Raw genomic sequence first — 17177 nt, forward strand, 5'->3', positions numbered from 1 at the left:
CCGCCGCGGCGCCCGGGGAGGCTGTCGCCCCTCGGGGGGGGGGGGGGAGCATGTCGGCGGCGCCTTTCCGGGCGGAGCGGGGCCCGGCGGAGGGGGGGGCCCTCCCCGCAGCCGAGCCGGGGCAGGTGGTGACGGGCAGGCGGTGACCTCGCCCCAGGCGGGCACGGTGCGCTAGTCACGAGCACAACCCGCGACGACAAAACCTTTCCTTGCTTTAATTTTTAAACCGCGTGTGGCTTCGCAGACGGCGCGCGGGGTGAGAAGTGTCGAGATCGCCCGTTGCCGGAGGGCCGGGCCGCTGCCTTCGCGCCCGGCGGCCGGGCCCGGGGTGAATCATCGGCCCCGGGGAGCGGCAGGTCAGGACGGGCCGCATTCCCCCGGCAGGGCCGGGCCGGGCTCCCTTAGGCCCCGGGCCTCCGCCCGAGGCGGCCGGCTGGCCCCGCCGTGCCCACTGCTGCCATCCCGGACCAGGGAGTGTGCAAAACGCAGGTTGTGCCTCCGGGGTCAGCTGAGAGCTGTCGTGGGCCTGGGGTTAGCGTGGTGGCGCAGAGCAACGCCGAGGCAATGGCCAGGTTACAACAACAAAAAACCCCAGGAGGTTCTAGCTTAATTTTCCCGATGGCCTGAGCTGCGCGGTGCTGGACTTGTGCTAAACCTTTGCATTTATGCAAAATAGTTTACAAATGCAAACCACGTGCAACGTGTTTGAGTTTAGTAGTGACTGGCCACAACTTTAACTCTGCCTTTGAGCACCCTGTCCGCAGTATTACTTGCTGCCACATCTTTGTGCTCAATGTCCTGGATTTGAGTGGTAGTAGAGCCACTTCTTCCCTCCAGGATCTGTCCTCTCAGGGGTTTCGCTGGGGAAGGTACATCCCGTGGCAGTCTCCCAGACCCCATGGAGCACCTGCTGGGAATTCAGCACTAAAGCAGTGTCTTCAGCTGGTGGTGCTACCCATAACAGGAGGTAGAGAAGGAAAATCTTTTACTCACCTTTACAAAGCCCCCAAAAGTAAGTTTTGCCTATGCAATGTCCAAGGAGGAGAAGCTTTCAAATGCCAGTAAGGTTGGACACGCTTACCACGCAGTGTGTCTGGTGCGCGAGGGCACAGCAGCCTCTGGGCTCCCTGTGTGCCAACGTAGGAGTCTGTATCCAGGACAGATTTGGTGACTCCATAGGAAATGCTTTCTTGACATCAGGCTAATTCCCTGACCTTCCCCTCCACCCTCCACTACTATATACAGTTGCTGGCTATTTATATATGTGATGAATATGATTCAGAATTAAGCATGCCAGGAAGACACTGAATCTTTCAACCTAATAATTAAAAAAGGAATATAGCATGATTGCTTTGTTTCACCACCACATGAAAGAGAACTATTTATTTTTATTGTGGTTAGCTTAGTAGTAACAAACAAAATATTTTATTCCCATCCATGAAAAGCAATCTTGCCCATCTTTATGGGCTTCATCCAAAGCATGCTGGAGTCAGTAGTATTATGCATGGGCTTTCAGTTAGCACGTGACTGCAAATGTAGTGAGCCACATTAGAGCAAGAGTGCTCTGGGGCTACAAGGCTGAGCATTGTACAAGACTTGGACATCCCGAGAGGGAATAATGCCAATCTGTAGTGAGGGTCTGTACGGTGCTGCAGACCTTGGGAGGCAAACCCTTCAGTAGCACAGCTGAAGCACCCTGGCATGAGTCTGCTGCTGTGGCTGGACGTGTGGAGCGAGGGACATCGTGAGATTTTTGTGGTGTCATTAGATCACTGCTCATGTGAAACTGAGTGATAGATGGTTTACATAGCCAGCCTTTTAGCAAAGTTCACAGGCATGGTTCCAACTGTATGTATCAAGGCTAATCTCAATTACAACTTAAAAATGCCTCTCTCTTTGTCACTGTGGGGATGGTCTGGAAAGTATCGACTGATCGCTACAGCTGAAAGCTTGTCATGTTGATCTTTATCCCACCAAAGATCACAGTTCATTCAGCATTCGCTGCAACCATTCCACTCTGATGGCTCTTTCATTTTTCCTGGTCTTGTTGTTTGTCTAGGCCTTTCATACAGCAGTAATCAAGGGAAAAAAAATCGATTTAAAAAACAGAGACTTGGATTCTTTTAAAATGCGATAATAATGAGGAAATTCGGGAATAGTTGCACTGGCATTCCTTTAATATCTTCCCAACTGGGAAGAGGGAAGATGGTATTCACGTTTATGATGGTAGTTCAAATCACTGCACAGTGGACAAGTTTGTCAAATCTCATCAAGGAGGATTTCAAAGTGGCCAAGGACTCTCAATGCAAGGAAGGAGAAGGAACCAGAGAGGCCACTGAGGTCTATGTAATTTACATTTTTCGCATCATTTGCTCTTGGAAGTCCTTTTCCTGGGATTCTAATCAAAAGCTGTTGGAATCAGTTGTTCTGATCAAAATCTCCTAACAGCTCTTTCTTCTCTTGCTAAGTAGCCATGAAATGACTTTTGCTTCTCTGCCTTTTTTCTTCTTCCTCAGCTCTTCTGGTCCATGCATTTTGAGTTTCATAAATATAGGAGGAAGACTGAAGTATCATGTAACTTAATGTTGAAAAAGGAGGGAAGGAAAAGAGAAAGAAGAGGGAAGAAAGGCAGAAAAACTTACATGAGGAAGAGACATGGAAGACAAAGGATGACAAGGGGGAAAGTAACCAAGAGGAATAAAGCATGGGAAAGAATTGGAGAGACCAGAGCAAGGGGTGAATATCACAACAGGTGGGAAACGGAAGAAATGGGAGTTACAGACAGTTTTTTATATTCTTTCCTTATTTCTTGTCAAGAGGAGTTAGTCAGGAATAAGTTCCACAAATGCCTCTGAAGGGGCTGAAAAGAAAAACTATGCTGAGATGGGTGTATGTCTGTCTTTAATAATAGATATGATTGCAGCGGGTGTAAATAATTTGAAACAGTACCAGGTAACTTGAGTATCAATAGCAGTAAAAATGCAGCAGCACAGGACCGCCAAGTCTGTGTCCTGTTGGTATCCAGGGTAATGGATGGTTTTGAATAGGTTATTAGGGAACTCACTCAGCTTGTGTACTTTAATATTATATGGTAATCAGCTAGAAAAGCAGTCTTGTAACAGGGATTGAAATTTAAATTTCCCTCTCCCAGCTAGATACCTTAGTTGTTGCACTGCAAAGTGATGCCTTGCTTCCCTGGCCCAATGAATGTGCATTAGTTTGTTTGGAATAACAGCCTTTCAGCAGGCACAATGAAAGGCATTCCTCCCAGCTAGCCTCTGGCCTGGTGACATCCTGGGAAGTGCTGGCTAGGGATTCAGTGTTGTCCTCAGGACTCTCCAGGTCTAAGCTCTACCTGTTTAGCTGCTGAGGGGACCTCTCCATCCTCCAGCCATGCTTTTGAAAGACGCCAAAGTCTAAATGCAGACCCTGCTCCAGCGTAACTCAAGAATTAAATGCTTTAAATGCCAAGAAGGTTATAGTTGTGGTGTCAGTAATTGGCAACTCAGGTGCTTCTCACACTGGCTATTAGAGATTCTGGTCCAAGGTATGGATGCTTCTGATGTGGTGGGGAGTGGGGGCACCTGGCCCACAGCTGGGGGCTCCTGGCTAGGAAACCAGCGCCAGAACTTGGGGGTTGCAGCTCTTAACACTGCAACAGCTTGGCCTGTGGTAGTTTATAGTTTGTGGTAAGTCTTGTCTTGGCTGTATCTGGGAAAACACCATGTTGTGGATTTGTTCATGCTACACAGCAGTGTGTTCACAGGTAATTTTTGGCATCACGAGGCTGACTTCAGTCAGGTATAATTCCAGCAGTCCAGAGGTTAATGTACTCTGTTGTGATTTTTTTTTTTTTTTTTTTTTTTAAGGTGGGGAGAGGGCCAGTGGAGACATGTAATGAATGTGATAACTGCATTCAATTTCCTTGGCAAGTGGTAAGTACTGTTCCCCTTTGTTTGCTTATGCAGACTACATTTAAAGTACTGCATAAAATAAAGCAAACCTTTCTGGAGGCCAGTGCCAATTTTGGTGGAAGAAAAGTATAGCGCTACAGTTGAAAGTCTTCATTATCTTCTGAGGCTCAATTACTAATGAATATTTAATTTTTGCTACCACACACTTCACATTCATATGACTTCTTTTCTGCCCAAGGCCTATTTGAATAAAATTGTATACTTCCTGCTTTGACAACATACTAATGATGTATGCTAGAGAAAATCATTAGGAGTAGTCCTGCTGAAAATGTTGAAAATGTCTTTGGATGGTAATTTGGGCTGGATCTTGTAATTTTACTGGTGATTGTACCTGTAATGGCTACAAGTAAAATCATTCTAAGAATCCTTGGTATTTCTCCTCCACAGTTCAGAAAAGAATTAGACAGACTGTGGGTATCCCCACAAAAAGTATTGGTGAACACATCACAGATCTCTGGGCTAAATTAATCCCTTAAGTGATTTTTTTTTTCATATGCTTTCCACGAAAACAAGGTTCACTCCTCTACTTACAAGCAGCACTCGTGGAGAACTAGAAAATACTCCTAACGCTTTAACCATTAGACTAATTGTAGTTCACTTGATTCCCTAATGTAATAAAACTCTTGCTTTTGTGGGCCATTATCTGTTAGATAAACCCCTACATTGTATGTGTTATTAATTATTTATTCCTTCCATTATTCTTAAATGCACATTAAAGAATTGACTCATGATTTCTAGCACAATTCATAAGAACAACTCTGTTCAATAATTTTTGGAAGCGTTTTCTTACGGCAAATAAATAAGGAAAACAGTTTCATCTTCTGTGGAGTTCAGATATCAGTTTAACAGTTTTATTCCTATCAATATTTTGAGAAATCTACATAGGAGGGGTTTTTTCCTTCCTGATATTAGTGATTGAGAATTTGTATATTATTCTTCTAGACTATTTTAGTTACTTTTCTATTTTTTCCAGTTAGAAAAAGAATTGACTAATTTTTCCCCCTTACTTCTTCAGTGTCGTTTCAATAAGCTTACATAGCTATATGCAGAATGACAACTTTACTGTTCTGTACCTACAATTGTTACCCCTTGGTGTTTTCCACATATGCTGTTTCCTAAGCAAACATAGTTTCACATAAGCGAATTTATGCAAAAATACCAAACATGGCTATTTATCTATTCTGAGAGGAAAAAAAGAAGATTGTATAGTGAACATGACAGCCTAGCAGAGTTATCTTTAAAATGGTATTTTCAATCCATGTAAGTACAATTGAGAAGTTAATTGCCTTTATCAAGGCAATGGGGGAGGGATATTACATCAAAGAAGATGGCTAAACCTTGAAAAAGGTTACTGGCTGGGAGGCTGGCTGCTAGGAAAGGTTAAATCATAGATCATGTGAAGATGTTTGAGAGATTCATATATTGCCACAATGTGAAGATTTCCAGCCAAACCTGCCCACTTCCTAAGAGAATATAGTGGTGTTCTTTGTAGATGTCAAGAAATCACTGAACAGAAAGAAAATCCTGGTTTTCAGTCATGTTGAACTGGAGCTGATGTTTAAATAACCACAAGAGCACTAACCTGATGAATGACTTCATCAGAGGAAAGAGAGAGAGGAAGAGACCTGTGAAAAAAGTGCCTAGCTATGCTAGCTGGATCTCTTTGCAGGTGGGACTACTCGGTGCAATAGACAGTGGCTGACAACAAATTTCTGTGGCACCCTGTAGAAAAATAGAGGAGAAACTGAAGGAGCTTTCCCCACAAGATGCTGGCAGATGAGTCAGAAGCTGGAGGAGTGGGAGGTAATCTAGCTATTAGAGACAGTGAACAGGGAGTAGACATTTTCAGTCTTGAGTGCAGGATGAAAAGCAGCCAGCACCACACATTCTTACTTTTTTTTTATTACTGATTGTTTCTTTGCTTCTTTTTTTTCTTTAAAGGAAAATACCCTTTCTTCTAAAAGTTGTCCTTTCTGTTCAAGCAACCATCTGTGGGAAAGAAATGAAGGTGAAGATAAAATTCCAGGAAGATACTTGCACAGACCTATTTGAAAGTGTTTATTGTCAGGAAACAAGTGCTCCTGAGCCTTTAAGGGCTATGTCTCTGCAACAGCTCCAAAATACGCTTGCCTTCAGCTATATAAACAGTGGTTAACAGAGGAAGAATTATTTGCACTAAGACTTATTTAAGGGAAACTAATAGAAGGAAAAGGTTACACAACCAGTTTCTTTTCCTACTTTTCAGTGGTTTCATTACTAGCTCACTACAGACTTAATGTTTTGAAGAAATAAAATTTTGCTGAAGTAAAACCAATTCCATTCTTATCTGTAGCAGGTCAGCTGTTTAAATGGTGCTGAATATTATTTGCTTCTGTGACTTTTCTGTGATTAAGGAACAAGTAAATCATATTGCTATTGCAGCATCTCCCCAATGTGAGGCTTGGATGTGAGATTAAGTTAGCAGGGTTTAGTATCATTTGCACAGTGGTAAATGTGGACATGGGGATGAATAGGCTCTTAGCCAGCAGCAAATACATGGTGATGTGACTTGTTCTGACAGGAGAGAAGGCTAAGCTAACTTCCACACAGTTTGCCTATAGCAAATGCAAAGTAATACACTCTGACAATTTCTGCAGACCAGCTGATGCATAGTAAGTTGTTAATAGGTGCTAACTTGATGCTGCTTCTGAGCTCACAAGACAATGCAATGTAGTGTACCACACTGCTCTTTGCTTAGGCTCTGTTCTATCAGTAATGGGATTTTTCTGGTCTTTCAGTAAGCTTCTGTGGGTTTCAGATCTCTGTGTATGCAAATGTGTATTGCATTAGACACACAGCACCTTACTATTGCACGTTATGCCAATGTTCATATTAGCTGGAACAGTCCGGTTTAGAAGGAGGCATGGTATATGTAAGTGGACAGAAACAACAAAGAAATTAAGAGTAATTGTGATAAAGGTAGCGGGTACTAAACACAAACTTGTACCAACAAAATAGAGAGGAAAAGCTCGAAACTGGTTCTGTGTGACAACAAGATGTCCCCATCTGAGCGTTGCTGGGACAGGGTAGAACAAAACAATGCTGTGAGGAAGATGTGTTGCAGCAGCCTATGGCAGAATTTAGCACTGACTGCTCAAAAGGAAACTGCTAAAGGTGAAAAGCCATGTAACTGGAGAATGAAAACCTTTCCTCTTTTTCCCCATCCTCTCCAATATGGACAGACGAATTCTAACATTAATGAAGGGACAGCATGTGCTTTTGATTTGGTGATTGAAACTGAATGCTGTTCTGTATGCGTGAAAGGTTACTGAATGGACAATGAGAGACTGGGGGAAAACAAGTAAAGAAAACACAAAACAAGCCTTTTCTGCATGTCATTTTAAAGAAATGGTATGCATCCAATGGGAGCAAGAAAATGAATGTCAATTTAGGATTTTTTTCCCTCCTGGGTGGTAACACAAGCCAAAGGGAAGAAGATGAGAAAACACATATGGAATTTAGAGTGAAAATAATCCAGTAGGAAAAAAAAATATAAATTTTCTTATTTGTACTTGATGTGTTTTAGTCCATGTTTTCCACTGCACACAGATCACTTAGAGGTCTTACATGAACTCATGTCTAAACCGACCCTTATTTTCCTTAGAACAGGTCTGATGTATTATTTCTGCTTCCCCAACACTTGTTCTAACCGACCAAATAAACTTTGCTAGGGAATAAACCCCACAACTTAAATGCAACAGCCTGCAAGACTGTTGTTCTTGGCATAGTTTTTGATGACTGGACAGGTCTTACATAAGAAAACTTAGTCCTGTCTAGGGTTCAAGCCATGTGACTGTACAAATTGGACAAGATTACTGTTGAATCAGGTGCATCTGAAATACGAACAACATTATTTTGTTGGAAAACTGCAGGTGAATGAGAAAGGTCACACATGTATTATGTGTCTACAGCACTCTTCACCTGGGATGTACTAGGATTTATCTGTGAAATTGTGTGTTGTTGATATTTCATACTGTAAAGCCATTGTAAACAAATGAAGTTATTAATAAACCAGATAAATTTTGAATTAATATTTTAGATGTGTTATTTTGGCTATTGTGCAGTCTAAGGATTAATTTGAAGTATAATGAACTGTATCAAAAAAGAAAAAGCCAAACACACAAAGTTACAAAATCATTAACACTAACATTGTCTGGGTAATCTATTTTGTTCTTTGTTTTCACTTCAGTTCCTTCTTCTGATAGGTCAGTAGTCCTGGATAGTAGGAGGAAAAGTTAAATTGAAGTAGGAATGAACATATTAGTTTCTTCATTGCTAGCTACTTGCTTTTTCTTAGCTGAACTTAAGGCTAGCATGTAGATAAGCCACCAAGATGCAGTGTCAGAATCTTTTGAAGGCAGAAGTCAGTTTATTTGCACACAGGATTCTAAAAACATATATGTTTTCTATTGTGACGAGCTTCTGAGTCAGAGCTGGAATGTGCAGCGGAAGAGTAGTCATCTCTGCTGTCCCACATGGCGCCCTCTTAACCACAAGCTCTTGCTCAGCCTCCTGTTAGTGGGCATTTGTCCATTTTTATAATTTTCCACAGTCTGAAATGCAAACTGGAGTAACAAATAGCATTTTCTAAGCTCTAAGAATTCTCCAAGGAATCCCTGTATGCCTGTTTTTTTTTCCCTACTTTGTATGTATCACAGAACACTGACTGAAATACCATACTATGCACATTGATTTGTCCTTCTGGATTTCATTTGCCATTTACGATGAGCAGCTTGCAGTGTGTTTAAAATGGCTACAACAGGCAGTGCTCTTATTAAGAGTTACCGATCCTGTCTCTCTCTGTGAATATTGATATAATGGATGGTGGTGCCAACGAGCTGATTACTTCCTGCTCTTCAGCACTGCTATCTCTATGGAAGTTGAAGCTGCAGACTTTCTTAATTAATCATGCCAGTCTAGAAACTGAAGACAATATGTGCTAAGTATAGTGGAGCCTTCTGCTATAGTCAGCACTTCTTTCCTTTAAATACACAGCTTGGATGTAAACTGGCAGATGTAATCTTTCAGGGAGAACTCTGAGCATTTTAAATATACTGTGAAATACTTGTGCAGTACACCTTTCCCAGAGACTGAATTCATCACTGTGGACAATGCTTCTGAAACGGAGCCATTCTACTATCTTAAACCAGTATGCAGACAGTGCACAAAAGCCTTAACCTCTCTTCCTATGTTGTATATAGTTTAGAAACTGCTGCTAGTAAGGTTTTATCCAAGTGAAAAACCTGAAGATTCCTGATTATAGACAGGGATCAGCCAGAACTAGTAGCCTAGGCTAGTAATAGAATAAAATGTAGTTCTTGAATTACATGTTTCCTGAGGAGGTTTCAAAGTGCTCTGTAAAATGGTTAAATCGTATTTCTCATACATAAGAAGAGTATCAAAGAGTTCAGTGACTTGCTACATGATACAGAGAAAATCAGAGGTGATGGGGGCAAGCATTCATTCTCACTCTTACATCTGTGAAGTCCTGGTTCCACTTCTTAAAGTGAAAATGCGTACATTTAGGTTGTATTCTTCTTCATATTAAGAAAATTAGATCCATGAGTCAGAAGGGTTCCAGATTTTCCCTGCCTTTCAAAATCTGTATGTCCGAGAAAAGGGATTTTCATTTTAGTCACTTGTTCTCTTCCCACTATGACTGGACTCCTTGATGGTAAAACAGGCAGTGAAATAAACAGTACTTTTTTCTTTCAGAGACTAATAGAGGCTTTGCTTGAAATATTTGTTTTTATCATATAATCGAAGAAATGCATTTGTAGCTGAAGATTTATGTTATAACACTTCCAATAAGCAGTCTGGTGAAACTTCTTTGGTTTTAATGTGTAAGCATAAATACACCCCAATGAAGGCTTTCTCTGGTATCACATCAGAGTTGCTTGCATTTAAATTAGTGGGTCAGCAAGAAAGGACAGTGGAACCTTTTATTAGCAGCTGACTTCTCTCGAGTCTCATTTTACATTTTTGGTTCCAGCACTATTCAACTGAAAGGAGATACTGTAGGTAAAAAAAAAAAAAAAAAAAAAAAGGTGAATAACAGAGACAAGGCAACTGCTAGACACCAGCTTCCACTGTGTTCTTCAAAAATATCTGTATCCTCACTGATATTATAAAGAACCATAATGTGGCATGTTTCCTTGTGTATTCTCTGGTAAGAGCTTTTCATGAGCAAAGTCTATGATACAGAGTTCAGTATTTTTTTAAAGCTGTCTTAGATGAAGAGGCTGCCCATCAAGTAAGAAACAAAGGTGAATATCCACATAAATTATATTTCACCTGCTGAAATCACTGTGATAGTGCTGTTCTCTAAGGAAGTCCATATTTTTCCTGCAGACACTTTGCGATGTACCAGGAGACTTCAAAAGTGAATTTGATAACACTGTTATTACTTCTGTCAGGAACTCTTCATGTGTTGGACAGCATGATCATTCCTCGTCTTTAGTGATGGTGTTCTTTGAAAAGCTGCAGGATGTCTCAATTTCTCTCAAATTTTGGTTTTGCGGGTTAATTAGTGTACAAATGAGATCTATATAGATAATGTATAGCCTGTTATCCCATGCATCAACAAGTAAGTCTGAGATGTCATGGGCAATCTCTTTCTTACTTTCTAGCTCTAGCTCTTTCCAGCTCTAGCTGGACGTAAGCGCAGATATTTTTGTTGTTCTGGTAACACAGGAGAAGGTTGTTGATCATGAATTACAGAGCACATACAGACTTACAGGGCTACACTACCTATAAAATGCTATATAATGAATATGGCTGATAACCTTTTTAATGAGAAAGTATTAGAATAATAGAAAGGATTTGTTGTTAAAGCTGTGTTTTCTTTGGGATACAGTGTAAATGATCTGCTTGAGCAGCAGATGACAGGCCTAATTCATCCCCAGTGTAACCCTTCTGGACTGAGTTGATTTGCATGAGATTCATGTTGTTCATTCTTTTGGGGAGAGAAAAAAAAAAAAAAGAAGTTGAGAATTACATAGCTAGGAAGGTGTCCAGTTAGTATCTTATATATTAAACTTTTATGCCAGGTTTAGAGGCTCAAGTGCTTTAGTTTAATGCTGGGGAGTTAAAGATAAATATAAAGTAGAATTTATTGTTATGGATTACAAATCTTAATGACATTTTTTTGGAGTTGTGTTATTAATGACTTTTTTTTTTCAAGTTGTGTAACCATAAAAAGGAAGCCCTTCCCTTCCTTCAATACTCTAGAACTTTTTCCTTAGAAATTTTAGGTTAAGAGTGACTTGTGTTCTTCCAGATGGGTGTGATTTTTCTGTTTTCTTTTTTTCTGTACTCAGAGGGGTAGTAAAACCAAGTCAGAAGCTTAAAGCTCCTTGTTAGGAAAAGTCAGTAAGAGGAGTAGTTGAGAACTGTGCTGCTATCTTTAATTAAGCATGCTGCGTAACAGAGGTAGAGAGGATTCAGTGTCAGAGTACTGGAACAATTTGAATTAGCATTATTTCAGAAACTTCCATAGGATATTTAAAATAAGTCATTTAAAGTTATTATAAAATAAGAAAAAGGAGATGCATTACAAACATTAAAATCCCCTTCACATCTTGCAAGTGTTAATAATTCAAACTTAGATACTAGCCTACAGAGTGACTTTCTAGCAATTACATGCAGCATGAATTTTACATTTGCTGAGTACCGCATGAATAACCCACTGATTTCAGGGAGGGTGCTTTTCCCAGATGGGTGTATGGCATCTTGGCAGGAGATGGATTTCCTGCTCTCCCTGCAGTGAATTCACTATGGCACAAGCACTTACTTCATCCTGCTGGTGCCACAAGTGTTCACAAAATCTCTGTTTCCTGATCATGAGTAACATTAAAATGCTTTATTATTTTTGTTATGATATAAAGATGGGCTTCCCTCACTCCACTAAAGTTCCCTTGAATTTCAGGGTAGTTGAGATGTGAAAAGTAGAAAGAGATCCCATCAGGGAAGAGCAGTAGAAGAATTGTAGCAGGAATACAGTATGTTAGTTCAGGTAGTGTTTGGAACTTGCACAGTTTTGTTGCTGTTTGCTGATCAGCAGAAGATATGAACTACTGTTGTAATGCAAGGCTTTTTAAATTAAAGAGCCCATAATTTAACTGCCTAAATGTGCCATACCTCAACATAATTAGATGCTGTGAATTTCCGTAAGACTTGGGTAACCTTAGGAACTTATGTATGATTTCAGACGTGAGTTAAGGACTAAATTCACTTAAACATTTTTTACTTGTTTTCTATCATTTAATAATTAACTTAATCTGGAGAAACGTTTGTACTAGTTTACAAATGTGGTATTGCCTAAGAAAATACATGTACAGAGCACCATCTAGTGCAGGATATCACCAACATAAGCGCCTTTCTGCTCATATGTCACTTGTCTGTGTTCAGCTAATTTAATATGAACTATCGGGTTGCAGAAAGTGCCAGCCCAGTGGCTCCTGTGGCAATATAATTTTGCAATTACATGGGAGATTATGGATTGAAAATTATTTGGGACCTTTTGCAAGGGCAACAAAATTGGATGCACTGAAATTCAGGTAATCATTTGTGAGAACCATATACTCTTAAGAGGAATCTGCTTATTTTCCTGCCCATGGTGTTGGGTGATATATTCATTACAATAATTCAATGCAATGTGATTATAAACTAGGTTGGACACTGATTCTCACAAGAGATTTAGAGATCCAACTGCCATTTTAGGTGCCTTAAGTACACCATTTAGCTCCTCCGAGCCTTTGCTCAGCTTCTGCAGAACCTCAAAGCTACCCAGGTTCCTTAAGCCAGGCATTCACAGGTATGCAAAACATGACCAATGGGCAAGATTAAAGATCCAACTGTCATTAAGAAGGGAAGAAAAGAAGGAAGGAAGGAAGCTTAGATTCTATAGGAAACAGGTAAAAGAAACTTATACACAGGTATTTATGAGTTGCTGAGGAAGGGTGGAAAAACCGAGCTACAGGGTTGTGGTTGTTTTGCAAAGGCCATGTTTTGGTTCTTCTGCAGGCAGATAAACATATGAATTTGGCCCCCGGGTTGTTTAATCAACGTTTGGATATCAACATTACTGTTTTGATGCAATCTTTTTAGCATTAGGGTAGCATTAAGAGGAACTGTCATAGTTAACTGAAGACATAGCAATGACAAGCTGGATTTCATCCTGCACTAAGCAAAGGTTAAGATGGCCCTCAGGTACTTGGAAAAGATGATTTTTGGATGAGTACTATGTAGTCAACAAGAAAATAATTAAGCATCAAAGAACCACTATCACTGTAAAGTTCTACATTCTCTTTGCCAAGCACTTTAACAGAAAATTATAACTTTTCTCTCTCTGAGCATATATTGCATAAGGATTTTGGCTGAATGCTTGAAACCTTGCTGACTTTCCAATTCTCAGACCTGCTCTGAGAAAACAGCAAGCATATGCTCATACTAATTTCAAAGTACCTCCTGGTTTTGAAAAGCTAAATTTTTTGCTTTCTAAGTTGACCTCTTAATAGAGAACTAAAAAAAAACCAAGACAGAAATAAGTGGAAATTTTTGAAAATTTAGATACAGAGTACCTCCCTGGATACTTTTTCTGCTCTTTCTACCTCCTTCACAACTGCCAAAGAGAACCTACTACTGAAGAAAAGAAAAAAGAGGGTATGAAAAGCTGCATTTTCATTCTTTTTGAGCTAATGAGGAGAAAACTGTTCACAGACCTGGTAAGCTGAGGTTCGCTTCCCCTTTCTGGGTATACCATTTTGCTAACAGCAAGGAGAAGTAGCTTTGACAGAACAAAATGTAGTATTTTAAAAAGGGGTTCAAGAATTTGTGTCAGGAGTAACAGTTTTGGGAATGGTGGGGAGAGGTAGGCTCTAGCTAGGCAGTAGCGCTGAAGAGAAGAGTCTCCACTGGAAAGCAGTACACCAGACTGCAGTACCTCAGCTCTGTCAATGCACACTAGACGTTTTAGGGAAAACAAATGTTGTAGCATATAAGGTTCTTTTACTGATCATTTAATTCACCTGGACTTGTGGTTTCCATTCTTTCAATCTCCAAAATGTTTAGCAAATGGAAGAAAACAGAAGTAGACAACTCAAAATGTAAAGGTGTTTCCCTTGAAAAAATATTACAAACATCAGGCATTTTTGATTACACGTTGCTGGTAGCTATCATTATGTTCTTTATTAAATCATGACTGACAAAACATTTCCCTTGTTATTTCCTTGATTCTTATTCTTCTTCTGTTTGGTTATATGATTTGTATCAAATGGTATGTATTCATTTTAATCTATTTGGGAGTTACTATTCTGTTCTGTCTAATGCCTGAACAAATAAACTGGCTTTTGTTCTGCTGTCTTGTAAGAATAAAGAATACCTTATAACACGTTCATACCTGTTGAGGAAATAATTTAATATGAACAGGCCAGGCCAGGCAGAGAAAAGAATTCTCTTCCAAGCTGTACTCTCTTTTCTAGTAGCTATTTAAACTTGCCATTGGAAAATAAAGGGTTTGTTTATTTGAGAACAATTATATGATCATTTGGAATTACAACACTTCCACATGTTTTTCATGTGGCCAAAAAGATTTATTACACAAAGAAAGGCCATAGAAAGGTGGTCAGAATTAAATACTGGATTTGCATATTGCTAGCAGTATGCTAGATGCTTTTCAGACAGCTAGGATATCAAAGTCCTTGTTCTGAAGAGCATTCAGTCCAAATAAACATATAAATGTATTGTAAGATGTATAAAGAAAGATTTGATCTTCCTTCATTTTATGATTTCCAGTAGAGAAAGGGAGTCAAATTTTACATCAGAATATGACAAAAGCACCCTAAATCAGCTGAAAGATTTCATTAGTGTTCTCATGGATTTATGCTGCAGCAAACAAAAAAATTACTGCAGATTTTATGAGCACAATCTCTACATCTTAAGAGTCTTTTTTGTGTGCTAGAGATCCAACTTTGCTGTACTTAAATCCTCCATGTTTTTTCCTTAAATTATGTGAAATATTATTTGTCTTGATACTCTCCAAATACATAACCCAATCTCTCCATTTTCCTGTGAAAAACTAAGGGTGTTTTTACAATGTCTACATAATGTCATCCATGTTTTTGCAAAGAATTAAATCCTTCTCCTCTTGGAGTAGCAAAAGATTTTGAAAATCATGATGGGAAATACTGTACTTACAACATCTTTCTAAACCTCTCCAGAACTTCCATCATATTATTAATGACCCATACCTCTAGACCTGCTCATGGAATTACACAGGAACCCATTTTAAATTCTGTAATAAAATTGGATAAAAATACATGTCAGATGTTCTGTTTTAATGTTGAATGCTGAATACATATACAACTGTATATAAGTATATACGTATATACATACACATATAAACATAGGCTGGTATGCCTTCCTGTCAGACACGGAATTTAATTTGGTTTAACTGATTAAACTAGGTCCCAAATAAGCAGTTGTAGAGCTATCCACTGGTCCTCTCATGCAGGGGTACAGGGATGTGCTCAAGACTAGAAATCTCTAGCACAGTATCTATCAATATATCAAGAAAAAGATTGGATTATCTAGAATACCTGCTATTACCTAAAAACCACAGACCTCAAGACCTCTATACTGCAGATGTTTATCAGCACCATTTTTACATTATAATATTCTTTTTAGCTGCCTGAACCCATATTTTCTCTACTTATTTCCCTTTTTTTTTTGTTTAGGTGTAATCTGATTTATCTTATTGAGTGAAACTGTTTCATGTGAACCTCTCCTTTTGCCCCCCAGTTGTTCTACACATCCTCCCTCCGTTATTCCATGCAATTCTTTCAAGAATTCTTGCCAAACTTTTGGTTTTGGAGGATGGAAATGGAAGGGAAAATGGCCATGCAGGGAATTATCATTCAGCTGATCTGTATTCATATCAATGTAGTTATGAATTGACTGATAGATTGCCAAAAGTTAGTTTCCATTATGTTAAGCTTGACTGAAACTGGCTGCCAGGTTCAAAAACTGTATTTGGACAGAGGGAGAGAGACTGACAGTTCAACCACAAAAGCAAAATTACTTTAGGGAACGAGGAAAATAAAAGTGCCCAAGTTTGGCTCAGATTCATGTGCTTTTTACAATCTTCATTTGCATCTGCTCAGCAGAAATAGATTACATTTCATCAGATAGCTTTCTAGAGAGTGCTCCTGACCTCTCCATGGCAGCAAGCACTAATCAACGATTCTTGTTATTACTGGCAATTGAAGTCTATTGTGGTGCTAGGCACAAAAGCCAGAGGTAGGCAGAGTCTCTCTTACAATTTTTCTTGTACAAGAAAAACGTGTATCTGCAGCTTGAGAAGGGAGAAAGCCCAGGGAGCCAAGACAAGGATGTAGGAAAAGGAGAAGATAATAGGCTTAGAAGAAGAACCGCTTTGAAGTGACTGAACAAGGCATTTGACTAACAGATATATAAAGAAAGTAAAGATTTATAGAATCAAGCACTAAGAACCTCTAAAATGTCAGATTTTAGTTGCACATGAAATACATTTCCCTCTACACATGCATCATGATAGCCTATCTTCAAAGTGGAGCTGACATTAAAATTAGTTGCAGATTTTGTTATTTAGCCTTTTGGTAAAGTCCAAATGTCAATATATTGTATCTACAGATTCACAAGCCAGATTGTCTTCTCATTTACATCTCATAAAACTACTGGTTGCAGAGGAATTATTCTGGATTTATATATGCATAGATGAGAAGCAAAAATCTGCCCATCTGTTTTAATCTGGATTGATTTGCTAAAAGATTAACTAGATAAATCGTCTTAATAAAATACTTAAACAATATTAGGTTCAAAGTCTGCTGGTCTGACCTTCATGACAACAGATTTCAGAGAATACCACCACCCATGCCAAGTGTACCAAACAATCCCGTTGTCTGTCTTGGCAGTATACGGGCCTTTGTAGTACAAACCGTTCAAGTTGGCAGAGTGACACCTGGTGGAAAAGTAAAGGAAAACAGAAATAAGGCCTCCTGTCCAAAAGTTGTAAGCACCTGTAGTTTCTGTGTGAGTCAAAAATTTCGCCATGTTGATAAAAGCCCAGTTTGACAGCTGCAAAAATTTGCATTTGTGGACTTAAGTGCACCTAAACAATAACAATTT

At 39.4% G+C, this 17177-nt stretch overlaps 1 protein-coding gene and 1 long non-coding RNA gene across 4 annotated transcripts in view; one reads left to right on the forward strand and one right to left on the reverse strand.

Moving 5' to 3' along the window:
• Positions 1 to 1374: 1374 nt before the first annotated feature.
• LOC141942628 (uncharacterized) lies at positions 1375 to 8044 on the forward strand. Its single transcript, XR_012628684.1, has 3 exons — positions 1375 to 2752; positions 3870 to 3935; positions 5916 to 8044. It is a non-coding gene; the product is annotated as an uncharacterized LOC141942628 (long non-coding RNA).
• FGL1 (fibrinogen like 1) overlaps positions 4919 to 17177 on the reverse strand; it is a 33176-nt gene continuing 20917 nt past the window's right edge. For 2 of the 3 annotated variants that reach the window (XM_074866305.1, XM_074866306.1), the window contains exon 8: positions 14187 to 17010. In XM_074866305.1, the coding sequence (XP_074722406.1) occupies positions 16851 to 17010 (160 nt within the window). In that variant the 3' untranslated portion in view covers positions 14187 to 16850. Of the gene's footprint in view, positions 5964 to 14186; positions 17011 to 17177 lie in introns of those variants that run through there. The other variant, XM_074866307.1, reaches the window with a different exon arrangement.

This window comes from Strix uralensis, chromosome 4, assembly GCF_047716275.1.
Source record: "Strix uralensis isolate ZFMK-TIS-50842 chromosome 4, bStrUra1, whole genome shotgun sequence".
In the NCBI taxonomy this organism is placed as follows: Eukaryota; Metazoa; Chordata; class Aves; order Strigiformes; family Strigidae; genus Strix; species Strix uralensis.